Source organism: Aspergillus pseudodeflectus (genome assembly GCF_044049435.1).
Source record: "Aspergillus pseudodeflectus strain CBS 756.74 chromosome Unknown BJX68scaffold_45, whole genome shotgun sequence".
In the NCBI taxonomy this organism is placed as follows: domain Eukaryota; kingdom Fungi; phylum Ascomycota; class Eurotiomycetes; order Eurotiales; family Aspergillaceae; genus Aspergillus; species Aspergillus pseudodeflectus.
This window is the reverse complement of record NW_027263821.1, coordinates 54,506-67,378: the sequence shown is the minus strand read 5'-3', so window position 1 is coordinate 67,378 and position 12,873 is coordinate 54,506. Positions and strand designations below refer to the sequence as shown.

Genomic DNA, 12,873 nt, shown 5'->3' with positions numbered 1-12,873 from the left:
TATTTGATCAGGACAGTTTGAGCCATATGCCTCTTGATCTTACTGGCGAGCTCGATTGGATGGTAGGAGTAGTCAAGTTACATTCAAAGTTGTTTCCTTTTGTTATTTTTGGAACATGCTCCCTCCCCTACACGGCTCCTCGAGCAGCTGCTCTGGTAACCGGCCTTCGTACAGTCAATGGCCCACCGAGAGTGCATAAATCGCACTCTAGTGAGCTCGGTAGAACCGGTTTCTGGGTGTATCTGTCAAGTATACCGCCTATGGAGGCTGCGAAAGAGATTACCAACCGCCACAATTGCCTCTGAGGATAATGTATTGTGCCTTCCGCTCGCCCAAAGAGTTTACGCACTTGAGGGTCCGCTTACAGAGGCATCTGCTGAAAAGCAGCGTATCCCTATGTATATACCTTGTGTATAATAACTTAGGCAGTGTAAATTAACCAGAAACTAATCCTACACAGTTTGATTTAACCGCTCGGGTGTCCTAACTCATTCATAGCCCATTGCGCCAGCCCAGTCCAAGGCGGGGACAGTATATCCGCGATATTCGAGGTTAGCTGCGCGCTCCAGCCTTCTAACACCCAGCATTGCGTCTCAACTTCCTGCAGCGCGACTACATAATACAGTAGCACCACCATCGCCCCGGGGTGCTGCGCCTGCATCAAATTAAAAAAGTCCCCTGGCAGTTTGTTCAGCCACATAAACACAACGTTTAGCTCGCCCGTCATCGCAGCGGTCGGTGTTGCTGCGCAGTCTAGCATCGACTGTGCGCCTTTGTTTAATAGAGCCAAGGTGGCATTATCGACATGAGTCAGATTGGAAATTTGAGACTGAAGAATGGCAAGCTGCGTCTTGAATGGATCGAGTGCTTTCCAGCAGGGCTGAGAGCCGTTCTGATGTTTCAGCTTGTCCAAGACATTGAACTGCAACTCAGCATGGGTGGTAGCCTCAATTGCGGATAAACCTCGCACTAGGGCCATTATTTCGAGCATTCCAGCCAGTGGCGGCATCGCCTCGTTGTGTTGATACTTGAGATGTGAAGCAAAGCTGCTTGTCATGAGCAGAGCTGAGGTCATGAACAGGGCGAAACTGCTCTCCTCAGTCATCTTTCCTGCAAGGGCTAAGCGCATGCCGGCGATGGCATGAGCTTGGTGCTCTGAGCCGCGAAGCAGGTATCGCTCGCGAGATTTAGTCCGCAGATAGGCACAATGGAATGCCGACAAGGCGAGGAGCTGATGTAGAAGGTACGGGTACCGGAGGCCAAGACGTGGCAACTCGTCCCTGAATATAGACGGATCCAACACGTGGGGACCCATCATGCAAGTATGAGTCGTGAAGTGATGCATGAGCTCCAAATCCAAGAGACATAATTCAGAAAACCCAATTGTGGTGCATGCTTTTGGGAAAGAGTTTCCTTTAGGCGGTTGTCCGCTCACAGGGAGGCTGTGATCATTGGAAGGCTCGGAGCGCATGCGATGCTTGGAAGGGCCAGTAAGACTCTGTATATGTTAGATTAGACGCCGGAATGCAGGAGACAAACGCCGCTCACTGTCTCAAGGGGCTTTCCCCTGCCAGGCCGCTCAAGGCTGCATTCGACCTGGTGCCTCTTGCAGGCAGTACATGGCACTTGCTCATCACACTGGGTGCCAAGCCATTAGTTCCAATCTGTCCCCTTTTTCGACGTCGGAAGAGAACCGATCACGAACGAACCTTGACGCGTCTATTCTTGCATCGTAGGCACCCGTTTTTAGACTTGCGGTAGCCCAACCGGCCCATGATAGCGTGAGGGATGGCAAGGATCTTGTTAATAACAGTTGCGGTTGACGGATCTCTTCAGCCAAGCAGAATTCTTTGCGAAACCGAGGGGCGGTCCTTTTCAAGTGGACTCGAGGCGGAACCAGGCGCAGCAAACAAAAACTTTTGCCTGTTGCGTCAGAAGCATCACGCCAAGTCCCACTGCGGCCAGTAGAATTGCTGGACTTGGTGGAGCTGGCCCGGTGAACCAATGAGATCAAGATCCGAAGCCGAGATGCCATTGCTTGTGAAGACTCTCAAGATGTGGAATACAATGCAGGAAATGGATTTGAGACGCGCCGTTGCGGCTTACTGCAGGTGCTGAACTGCTTCGGCCTACACATTAAAGCAACATGCGCCGACGACGTCTTTGATCCTGTCTTGTTCCAATCTCGTTCTTCCGTTCTCAAAATTCTTCGCACCTGCGGTACCAAGCAATCCTGCTTTTCCCTGCGTAAAAGCGTACTCGTCCTGGTCTTCCTTGTCTGATCTCATACCGTCGGGTTACTGTTGGCAGGACAGAGAAGATCGATCATGGCACCACCTCTTTGTGATCCCGAACACTACAAAGATGCTACCTTTGCCTTCTACCGCTTCGCCCCGTCTGTCGCGGCGAATATTATCTTTGTGATCCTCTTCGGCATTTCGACACTCCTGCATACATTTCAAATGTGGATGACGAAAACATGGTATCTCTGGCCACTTGTCGTAGGCGGTGTGTGTACGTCAATCAAGCTCAGCCTTCTCTGGGGACTATACTAATGTTGGCTTTTCAATCTAGGCGAAGCGGTTGGATACATCGGAAGAGTCCTGAATGCAGTTGAAGACGAAGGTTGCTGGAATGTTGGACCATATGTGATACAGAATACACTGATTCTCCTCGGACCCGCATTTATGGCTGCATCCATCTATATGATTCTCGGCCGCGTTATCCTGCTTACTGCCGGAGAGCACCATGCCCTCGTCAAGCGAAAGTGGCTCACCAAAATCTTTGTTTGGGGTGATGTGGTTTCGCTCTGCACACAGTCGAGTGGTAAGTAATATACTTGCATATTATAGATGAATGCTAATATGCTACAAGGTGGTAGTATCATGGCCGCTGACGATCTTTGGCAAACGGGCGAAAAGGTTATCATTGTTGGCCTTTTCGTCCAGCTTTTCATCTTCTCTTGCTTCCTCATCATTGCGATTAACTATCACTATCGTCTCGCCAGATCACCAACACCCGAATCCAACAATCCTGCCATTCGGTGGAAGTGGTACTTATTTACACTCTACCTGACTGGAGCTTTGATTCTCGTCAGAAGCATCTTCCGAGTTGCTGAGTTTATTGACGGCAACCATGGGGCTCTCATGCGAAAGGAGGCCTATGTCTTCGTCTTCGATGGCTTTTTAATGGTCATAGTGCTTCTTTGGATGAACTGGTTCCATCCAGGCGAGATTGGCTTATTACTGCGTAACGAGCTGCCTATCACAAACGGACTTGAGTTAATGAAGATACGTCAGGGGCGAAAACGATGCAACACGATGGAAAGCCTGAATTTCGAACGTCCGCTAATCGGCCGGTCGAATGGAGCTGCGCAGCAGGCAGCTTAATATGTCATACTACGGTCAGAACCAGATGCTGGGCGAGGTGTTGTGAATTTGTGATAGCTGCACAGCACAGAGACATGTTGGATTATTTTATTATGTGGATTAAATGCGCGGTAATTTGCGTCGCATATCCTGTTCTGATTTCAATAGACATAGTGTGATATATGCTTGTTTCAGACTTTTACTGTGCTAAAACCCCTTTTTTTTCTCGTATTGCGGATTCCGTCGCTGGTATTCCACCAATCCAGCCAAATTGATGTAGCTCCTATGCTGAGCAGCATTTCTCTAGTTGTTAGAGGTTCATGGAGACAGAACATTAAAGTAGTCCCTGAGTAGGATTTGATACTAGTGTCAGAGATAGGAAGGACCGAACCGCGCGCGCATGCGATACAAGAGGGGAAGGTGCAATCCTGAAAGGCCCTCTTACAGCAGGGAGCGTCGAGTACTTGTTTCTTTGAAGATCGTTTGGACATTGTGGATCCATGCCGAGGGTAATAAGACGTCCATGAACAGAGGCTTCGAGGACGCTTCTAATAGAAACCTAAAAGTAGATAGATAGGGGGCGAATAGGAGTCCGCTAAGTATGCGTATACTCGTCTCGAAAGTATCCACGTCCTGATCTTAATCGTAGGTCAGGCTACGGCTAACCCACATCCGCGCATCCGAAAGATGATGGGTGAGGTTCGGCATCAGAATATCCAAGCTGTCGATGACGATCTATCCGCGCCCGCTAGGATTCATTTGCGAACCTGTCTTGGGGAATGGACGGAAGCGATCCTGCCCTGGATGCACAATTGGGGGTTTTAGTGACGATCTGACATCTCTGCGCTAGTGCTTATACGCTGAAACAGAGACTAACGACCCAACACTTGGCGCGCAGAGTGACCTATGTGAGAGAAACGGGACTAAATGGAAAACCTACCCCAGGCACTTTTGGCGTAGGCATCCCAGCCGGCCACAAATGTGTCTCTCCCTTCAGTCCTCCCAAGCTAAATTCAGGATGATGTTACATTGTTTGTAACTGGTATCAAAAAGCATTTCAAGTAGTACCCCTTTATCCTTTGTACATACGACCGCAGGGTGTGGAGAACAGAGCCTCCCGTCCGCTCAGCGGTACTTGGCAACCGCTGTCCCACCCTTTTCCCAAGCCAAGGCCCTGTTCCGCGAACTGCCTGCACAATAACCCCCTGCCTTTGCTGGAACCCCCCTTTGATGCCCATTTGCGGCCGCACACCCCGCCGCAACAACATTGCTCATCTCATCATACTCAGCTCGCTGCCTCGAGGCGCGGTGGTGGATGTTTCCAGGTCTCACCAACCCCTTCCGACAGTGGCCGGACGTTAGGAGAGACGTTCGGATATTGAATGGGGCGAGGTCCAGAGCAAGGTTTATGACCACTTCCTCCAGGAGGCCCTTGACCGCTATCTATGGCGAAGACCCGGGGGTGCCGTAGTACACGCCAACTCTGGAAATAAAGAGTACAGTTTCCCAGTTCTGGGCGCCAACTCGCGAACTGTAGATAAATCAGCCCACGTTACCTTGGATGGATGAGAGATTCTAGGACAGATGGAATACGCTTATGATGTGCTGGAGGTTCGCAACACATGGTCGTGCCGTTATCTAGCAGTGGGCGGAATAGCATATCTTTCTCTCAGAGGTTACGGCCTTCCACGGCATTATTCATAAACTCCTAGAGGGACCCGGACCTGATGTTGCTACCAGCTCGATTCGATGATGTGCGCCAGCCCACATGGCCACGGACTGTTTATTGTTTTATCTAATATGTTCCAAGTAATAATACTACCCGACCAAAGTAGCTCCATATTAATGATTGCAAAGTGGCGGTGTGGTTGTAATCAACCCGGTGGCCCTTGACTATGATTCCTCATTACTACCGTCCTGTTGTTTCGGCGGAAGCGTCGGATCAAGCCAAGCCCATTTCCCAAACGTGACTGAATAACTAGATAGCCAGCGGAAATCAGCGCCCGAGGGTCATCAACCTGACCAGTGGCCATCACCTGGGTTACTGTTGGGAGAAAACGAAACCGACAGTCTGCGGGGGTTTCAATTGGTGGGAAGTCGTCTGTTTTCCAGGCCCGAGCCAACCATCACCTGCGCAGGTTCAGTTTTTCCGTCACATATGAATGCTTCAATTTACGGAGTGTACCGGTCACACCGCGTGATCTTAAGGCGGACTGCTCGCCGAGAAGACCACGCCGAGGGGGAAAAGAGGACAAGTCTGCAGGCTTGAGTGAGCTTGGCGTGCGTTTCAAGATGCGCCTCGGGTCGATCTAGCCCGGCCTTCGCACTACAGAGTCCCGTAAAAGCGGTTCGAGACCCCGTACCAATAAAGTAGCGCGATTGCCATTGGATCGACGCAGAGTGCCGAGAACCCTGAAAAGTTATGAACGGATGGGGAAGCTCCGCAAACCAGATCCGAATAGGAGCTTACTCCGGACAAGTTAATCAATCCTCTTCGGCAAGAAACCTAGAAGTGAGACCCAACCAATGACGGCATTCTTCACAGGCTGGGCCAAGCAGAGGGAATAAATCTTCATGAAACGGAAGGCTCCATTTTCCACCAAACGGAGTATAGCATGAAACGGCTGAGGGATGAAGCATCATATGACAATATAGACTACACCGCTTGTAGCTCGACCGAGCACAGGGGAAGGGAGCACTATAAAACGGCCGTCCTGCGTCCTAACTGGAGCAAGTACGACAAGCACTCATTCTTCAGCACAAACAGATCTTCTTGCACCTCTTGCACCTCTTCAAATTCACAATGTTGCTCACAAACCTCGTCGCCACCCTGGCCCTGTCCAGCGCCGCTGCTGCCCAAACTCTGAACATCCCCACGCGTGTCGGGTCCATCGTATCTCTTGCTTCTCCTAGTGTCATCTCCGGCTCCAAGGACATGGGAAACAGGGAATACGACCGTGGTCGTCCCTGCGACTCTGATGACGACACCGGCAGCGACAGTGCTGTGTTTATCCTGGAGAACGGTGCAACCCTGAGCAACGTGATCATCGGCAAAAACCAGCTCGAGGGCATCCACTGCAAGGGTTCCTGCACCCTTAAGAACGTCTGGTTCAGGGATGTCTGTGAGGGTAGAGTTTCCCGTTCCTATTCTGTATCCGACGCATGCTAGAGTATGCCTTGCGCTAACTCATCTACAGACGCCATCTCCGCCCTCGGAAATGGCAACGTCCTCATCCAAGGCGGCGGCGCCCAGGAAGCCAAGGACAAGGTCGTCCAGCACAACGGCCGCGGCACCGTGACAATCAAGGACTTCACCGTCGTCAACGCGGGCAAGCTCTACCGGGCGTGTGGAAACTGCAGCAACAATGGCGGCCCTCGCAATGTCGTCGTCCAGAACGTCAAGGCCAAGGGCGTGTCTGAACTCGTCGGAATCAACTCAAACTTCGGTGATACCGCGAATATCTCGGGATCTTGCGGCTCGAGTGTGAAGAAGGTCTGCCAGGAGTACAAGGGTGTTCAGAAGGGCAGTGAGAGTTCCAAGGTTAGCACTACGTCTAGCTGCAAGGGGCAGACGAGCTTGTCCAGCTGCTAGACTTGCCCGTTCGACCGGCTGTGACGAGCATACGCGATGATTCGCTTCTTCAGCGAAGTGCTTCGCTGAGATGGAGAGGGGATGAGGGCGAGGTGCTACGATTACCTGGAACGGTTTTAGCTTGCCTGTTCGGGGGAGCTCCCCTCAGTGATAAGGAGCCTGAATGTTATTGCTTAGTTGTATCTACAAAAGGCGCTTGGTAATTGGACGCTTCCGATGCTATTGGTTGATTAAGTGAGTTTTTTTCGTACACGTGCGCTCACGCAGCCGCCCATGTCATCAGTACCCATACTCCTAAGGCCATTGGAAGGGCAAGGCACGTAGATCCGAGCATACTATCAAGTGAGAATCAGAAGGAAGCTTACAAAGGGTAAGTTACGCTCAATGGTGTCCTTGCCACGGCGTGTGAACTGCGCAATCAGGACTACTTTTGCCATCAGCCTTTCCAAGGAAAAGGGCTCAACGCGTAGGATTGATCATAACAGCTGACGTGCATTTATCATCGTTACCTATATGGAGAGCGGGGGTGGTGCTGCCGCCCTTTCTAAGCTCGCCGCAATCTCAAGCATTCTCCAAACTCTACTCCGGTCTTGCCTCGTGGGGGCCAACAAGTGATTTACCGTCTGGAGGACCCTCATTGGCACAAGCTTGTACTCCATAGTTGATTTTTCAATCTCACTCTCGACTGCCATGGCGATTAAGAATGTGCAGCCGGTGAAACGAGAGCATATCATTCCTCCTCCCTGCTATAGTTACCCAACTCCGCCTGTCCTCTCTTACTATTATCAGTTCAGCCCTGTCACCACTTGTCTTGCTACTTATATTCAGCATTTTTGCTGAGTTTATAGGTGTTGGATTCTATCAAGTTTTACTCCATACCATGTCTACCCGGCAGCAACAACGTCTTATATGGGATGTTGGTGCCCTCCGGCTTCGCTGAAGCCCTGGTCCGCGCCATCCTAGAGCAAGTACGCGACTCTTTTTCTGTGATAGCATCATCTAGGGCACTTACCTAATTTACACCACAAGCAGGGCGATCAAGTGATGCAACTGCCCGCCCACGCAATGGCTGGAGCGGCATCAATTGTCTCTCAACGCTCAAGGAGGCCAGTTCTGCGGGCCCAGCACACAGGAAGAGTTTGACGCGCGCCATGCCACTTCTGGAACATCTATGGTAAGGTCGACGTGCTGGTCAACAGCGCTGGATTCATTCAGTCCAGAATTATCGAAGAGATCAAGTTGGTTCCCCCCACTCCATCCCACTTTCCAGCCTAACCAACACATTTCAGGAAGGGAGCTAACCTTTCTCTTCCCCAAAAGCACTGAGAGTTTCCTTGGTAGCCAACGGTAACGGCTATGTTGATTCCTTGTTTATAGCAAGGCATACAAGGCAAATTATGGGGGCTCTCGGAGTTGGTGAGAAACAATCTACGACTGCAATATTCTGCTTTCACAGCGATTGATATCGACGAAAGTTCCGTGTAATAATCTAGGCAAGGATGCGAATATCCACAAGCCGTTGGAATAATATTCCAGGAATATCTCTTCGCCCATTGGAATTGCCTCTCTGAAAGAGGTGGAAGCGATCTGACTTTCCCACTGCTATCAATTGTCGGCTTGCTGTATCTGCGGGCAGACGGATCGGGATAAAGAGACTACAGACTATTTCCCCTGCCGCCGGGATGGCAGCTTCAAGGTCCGCCATCTTGGTGGCGTTCCAGATTACAGCACCAATAACCAACCAGATCCAGTCTGGTCATAGTGGTGCGCTGGGTGCCAAGTCCGCATCATAGTATCGGCTGCCATGAAGGGTCCAAATAATATTATCGAATAGTTCTCTGGAGCCCTTAGCGATGGGAAACGCGACCATCTACGGTGGACCCCGTATAGTAGGTGAATCACAAAGCATCTCGCGTCTAGGACTACTTAACCAATCTCTATCAAGCACGCTGTTCTAGATCGCCTTATCCATGGCTCTGGGCTTGGACAATCCTCTCCAAATAAGCGACACTCTATTATAGCACGGGGAAATGCGAGGAATTTCTTGATAGTAAATTTTGGGCAAGGCCTAGACAACTCAGAAACTCTAGTAGGCAGTGTGGTCGTGACACTTCAAGACAAAGTCATGCACCGCATTAGTGCACGTATGAGTTATATCTGGAGTATCTTGGTCATAGCGCGGGAAGTATGAGGATTCGAACGCAGAGCCACTCGTCATCGAAGCGGGGTTAATGGCGGCTCGGCATATTCTCACAGTTAGGAAAGCCGGTTACGTGGCTACTTGAATTTGACTTGTACAGTAACGAATAAAGCTCATGAGATCTGCTACATTTGGGCGACGACAATAAGGGCGTTAAGCCAAGGGTGGTGCCATCGGACAGTACTATCCTGTCCTAATTAATCTTTATACTCCAGATAGACCCGACGCAGGCGAACTCTTGCAGCGTACATCCCAACACCGAGGGCTACATGACGGTCGACATGCCTTCGTTCGCTCTCCTACAAGTCGGCGGCGGTAATGCTCTTCGGTTGCGACAGTTGCAATAACACAAGTCTATTTATGTGTTGCTTAGGAGCAGGACCGGGTTGGGGTACACAACCACCATTCTCGTTCACAAATAATTACGGAAGCTGCAATTGACGATAAAGCATCCTCATCAGCCACACTGTAGGCTTGGGCATTAGCTCTCTCGCTAGACATTTGGAAGACCCAGAAAGAGAGATCTATGGCTTGGCTTTTACGAAAGGTGTCCCCAAGATGCTATCTACAGATAAGACTCACAATCACGCTTTCCCAGATACTAATTTTGTGGAGATGCTGGTAAATCTTTCGATGGTCTTGGCATTTCTTGGCCAGGTACGTCGCAAGTGGAGCCCACAGAGCTTGGCTGACAAGAGATAAGCCCATTGGGCGACTGTGAGTGGTTGGCGGAATCGTTGTACCTGCTTGAAAGAGAAAGGTGGCGGAGAAGCCAAGAAATTGGATGAGGGGAAGTGGAAGCAAACAAGTAAATTTGGAGAGCGACTGATATGCAATGTAACAGTGGCCGGCGCGGGGGAATACAAAAGGGAGGAAAGATCAGCTGCGAGGCGTCTCTCTTTGTCTGACCAGAGTTCTCGTCAAAATGAGGACACTAATTGCCCTTGCTCCTTTTCTCTGCCTCGCCTCGCTGGCCAGCGCTGCTACATATGGATACAATCATGTTCCTCTTAGGAAAGACTCTGAAACTGTTGCCGGTGCTTTCCCAGATGTCGACAATATCCAACTCCTCTCTCCAGCCTTCCTAACGCCCGATGTCCGACTTCCTGGATTTAGCAATGGAACGCAGGGTCCATCTTCCCAGGATGATTTGGGTAAATCTGCCTTTAAAGATGCGCAGTGAGTGAACCGGACTGACGCACATCATGCAGAGGCATTTCTCGAAAGGATCGCCGGACGCAACGACTATATGACCTATGGCACCGCCAACTTCACCTCGGAAGAGCACCGCTCGTTTCCCTACGTTCACCTCGCCACTACTGGTCGCAGAAGCCCCCATCGCCGCGGCGCCTCCTCCAAAGTGCGCGTTTGGATCCAGGGAGCTGTGCACGGCAATGAACCCGCCGGCGACGAGGCCACACAAGCCCTCTTAGGCAAATTCGACGACGACGCGGAATGGGCGGCCTCTACTCTCGACAAGCTGGAGCTTATCATCCTGCCGCGATATAATCCTGATGGGGTTGTCTATTTCCAGCGCACGCTGGCAACCAATTTCGACCCTAACCGCGATCATATCAAGCTCGCTCGACAGCAAACGCAGGATATTAAACAACTGATGAACAGCTTCCGGCCGCACGTTATCGTCGACATGCACGAATACTCAGCGTATACGACCTTTGGTGGCGGTAGGTACGTCCATGGCTCCGACGGCCTGTTTTCGGCAGCGAAGAACCTCAATATCCACGAGAGAATCCGCAAGCTCTCCGAAGAGCTCTTCGCCAAGAACATCGCGACCGATATGGAAGCTGCTGGCCTGCGCGCTGAGCCGTACGTGACCGGGTCTTCGGTCTCGAATTCCTCCATCGTCGCCGACTTTGCCGAGGCCGGCACGGACGGTAAGATCGGTCGTAATGCAATGGGCCTGACCCAAGCTGTCGTCTTCCTTCTTGAGATGCGCGGTATCGGAATTGCCGACCAAGAGTTTCAGCGTCGCACAGCCGCCGGTCTGACCATGCTGGGCAGTATTGTGCAAACAGCTGCCGACAATGCTGACAAGGTGTTGAAGACCGTCGAGGACGGCATTGAGGCTTTTATTAAGTCAACCGACGATATTGTTGTCACGGACTATAGCGAGATTGAGATTCGTCCCTTCACCATGATCGACCGCGAGAATGGCAGCGTGGTCCACCCATCTGTCCGTTTCGCCTCGACGACCCCCTCCATCGCGAACCTCACTCGCTCCCGTCCTGAAGCCTACCTAATCCCCGTCGCTTGGGCCAACCTGGTCGACCGTCTGAAAGCGGCTGGCTTGGAGGTCGAGACGCTGGATCAACCATTTGAGGGGACCGTCGAGGCGCTGACCGTCACATCCGCCGAGATCGATACCTCCTACTATGAGGGGGTAATTCGTGTGACGGCGACGACGGAGAGCAGTGAGCGCGAGCTCCATCTTCCAAAAGGTAGCTTCCGCGTGAGCACGAGACAGAAGAATGCGGCGCTGGCGATGGTGGCCTTGGAACCGGAGAATATCGACTCGTACGTTTCGTTCAACATTGTTCCGGTGGAGGTGGGAGACGAGTATCCAATCTTCAGGGTGATGTCTTAGAGATATATACGTCAGCGATAATAGTATCGCCATAGATGCTGTCTTGCCCGGCTATTACATCACATCTTGCGTACTATATATATACTGCCCTGGAAAACACCATTGCAATCTATGATCCGAATCGCCGATACATCTTTGGAATTTTACCCTGCTGGCTCCTGTATCATCGTTTTGGAAAATATATATCGCGTTTTCTCTTGATAAATTACACCCAAGCAACGTATTTCATGCGGAGACGCAACATATAGCAGTACCCTAATAGACTTTCACGTCTCACGGCTCCCGGAAGGTTCAACTAGATTGTTCATAGATGACGAATCGGGGAGATCAAAGTTGTTCTTTGGAGTGGCGCGGTGGCGTATGACGGATGGTTCGGACGGGGCTGCCCGTTGCTTTCTCGAGAGCGAGGACAGTGCAATGGAGGACATGTACTCGCTCAGCGAACCGCTGACATGCTTGAGCCAGACGGCTTTCAGAGAGGGAGCGTTTGCGGCCATAATTGCCACGTCTAATTCCACTGCCGAGATGATCACCATCTTTCCCAAAATATAAGTAAAGTCCGGATTCGCTGCAAACTCATGCAAGACAATAATGCGCAGACATGATACAACAACTGCAACACCGCCAACCGTCACCACAGCAATCACACCAAGACGACGGGACAAGCTGGCTTGGATATTCCAGAGGGGTCGGATTGGGAGGAAGAGAATAATGAAATCGGTCATGATGTTCTAGGACGCGAGGGCAGTCAGCAATAGTCATCAAAGAGGAGATCTGCCGAGGTTGCACAGACCAGCGAAACAGGGACGTAGTAAGTAACAGACGTATCGAGGCAGGTTGCGTCGGGATAAGCGGCACTGTTCCAAAAGGCGGGCAGTGGACGGCATTGAAGGCAGTAGAGTAACCAAAGGGCCACCGCAATGAGTAGATTCAGGACCATTGTCGCATACACACTGTAAGTGTACGATGTCTTGCTGGCCAGCCGGAGGTAGAAGAGAAGGAACGCCATCTTGATCACGAATTGCATCCAGATATATAGTATTTCTTCCGCAAATAGTAGCTTCAACCGAGGTTAAAAGCACGAGTCAGTCCCAACCACCTTATTCCC

At 51.1% G+C, this 12,873-nt stretch overlaps 5 protein-coding genes across 5 annotated transcripts; 3 read left to right on the top strand and 2 right to left on the bottom strand.

Moving 5' to 3' along the window:
* Positions 1-7: 7 nt before the first annotated feature.
* BJX68DRAFT_257392 (uncharacterized protein) lies at positions 8-1,471 on the bottom strand (the record flags this gene model as incomplete). Its single annotated transcript, XM_071043329.1, has 2 exons — positions 8-96; positions 472-1,471. 2 exons carry the CDS (start codon positions 1,469-1,471, stop codon positions 8-10), a joined length of 1,089 nt encoding a protein of 362 aa, XP_070895662.1.
* An 856-nt stretch (positions 1,472-2,327) lies between these two features.
* Positions 2,328-3,389, top strand: BJX68DRAFT_277976 (RTA1 domain-containing protein; the record flags this gene model as incomplete). The annotated part of the gene is made up of 3 exons (XM_071048432.1): positions 2,328-2,514; positions 2,575-2,826; positions 2,875-3,389. 3 exons carry the CDS (start codon positions 2,328-2,330, stop codon positions 3,387-3,389), a joined length of 954 nt encoding a protein of 317 aa, XP_070895661.1.
* Positions 3,390-6,059: 2,670 nt separating this feature from the next.
* On the top strand, positions 6,060-7,151 carry BJX68DRAFT_243814 (pectate lyase). Its single transcript, XM_071041205.1, has 2 exons — positions 6,060-6,496; positions 6,566-7,151. The coding sequence occupies exons 1-2, from the start codon at positions 6,172-6,174 to the stop codon at positions 6,958-6,960; spliced, it is 720 nt and encodes a 239-aa protein (XP_070895660.1). The 5' UTR covers positions 6,060-6,171; the 3' UTR covers positions 6,961-7,151.
* Positions 7,152-10,070: 2,919 nt separating this feature from the next.
* BJX68DRAFT_154685 (M14 family metallopeptidase) lies at positions 10,071-11,942 on the top strand. The gene is made up of 2 exons (XM_071036728.1): positions 10,071-10,314; positions 10,372-11,942. Exons 1-2 carry the CDS (start codon positions 10,086-10,088, stop codon positions 11,763-11,765), a joined length of 1,623 nt encoding a protein of 540 aa, XP_070895659.1. The 5' UTR covers positions 10,071-10,085; the 3' UTR covers positions 11,766-11,942.
* Positions 11,943-12,031: 89 nt separating this feature from the next.
* BJX68DRAFT_270033 (uncharacterized protein) lies at positions 12,032-12,774 on the bottom strand (the record flags this gene model as incomplete). Its single annotated transcript, XM_071046502.1, has 2 exons — positions 12,032-12,496; positions 12,559-12,774. 2 exons carry the CDS (start codon positions 12,772-12,774, stop codon positions 12,032-12,034), a joined length of 681 nt encoding a protein of 226 aa, XP_070895658.1.
* Positions 12,775-12,873: the final 99 nt, after the last annotated feature.

Excerpts from the sequence above, each read along its gene's own strand:
- BJX68DRAFT_243814 (XM_071041205.1), top strand. The coding sequence starts at position 6,172 with ATGTTGCTCACAAACCTCGTCGCCACCCTGGCCCTGTCCAGCGCCGCT. Across the intron at positions 6,497-6,565 it reads GTTCAGGGATGTCTGTGAGG|ACGCCATCTCCGCCCTCGGA; the intron begins GTAGAGTTTCCC and ends ACTCATCTACAG.
- BJX68DRAFT_154685 (XM_071036728.1), top strand. The coding sequence starts at position 10,086 with ATGAGGACACTAATTGCCCTTGCTCCTTTTCTCTGCCTCGCCTCGCTG. Across the intron at positions 10,315-10,371 it reads ATCTTCCCAGGATGATTTGG|AGGCATTTCTCGAAAGGATC; the intron begins GTAAATCTGCCT and ends CACATCATGCAG.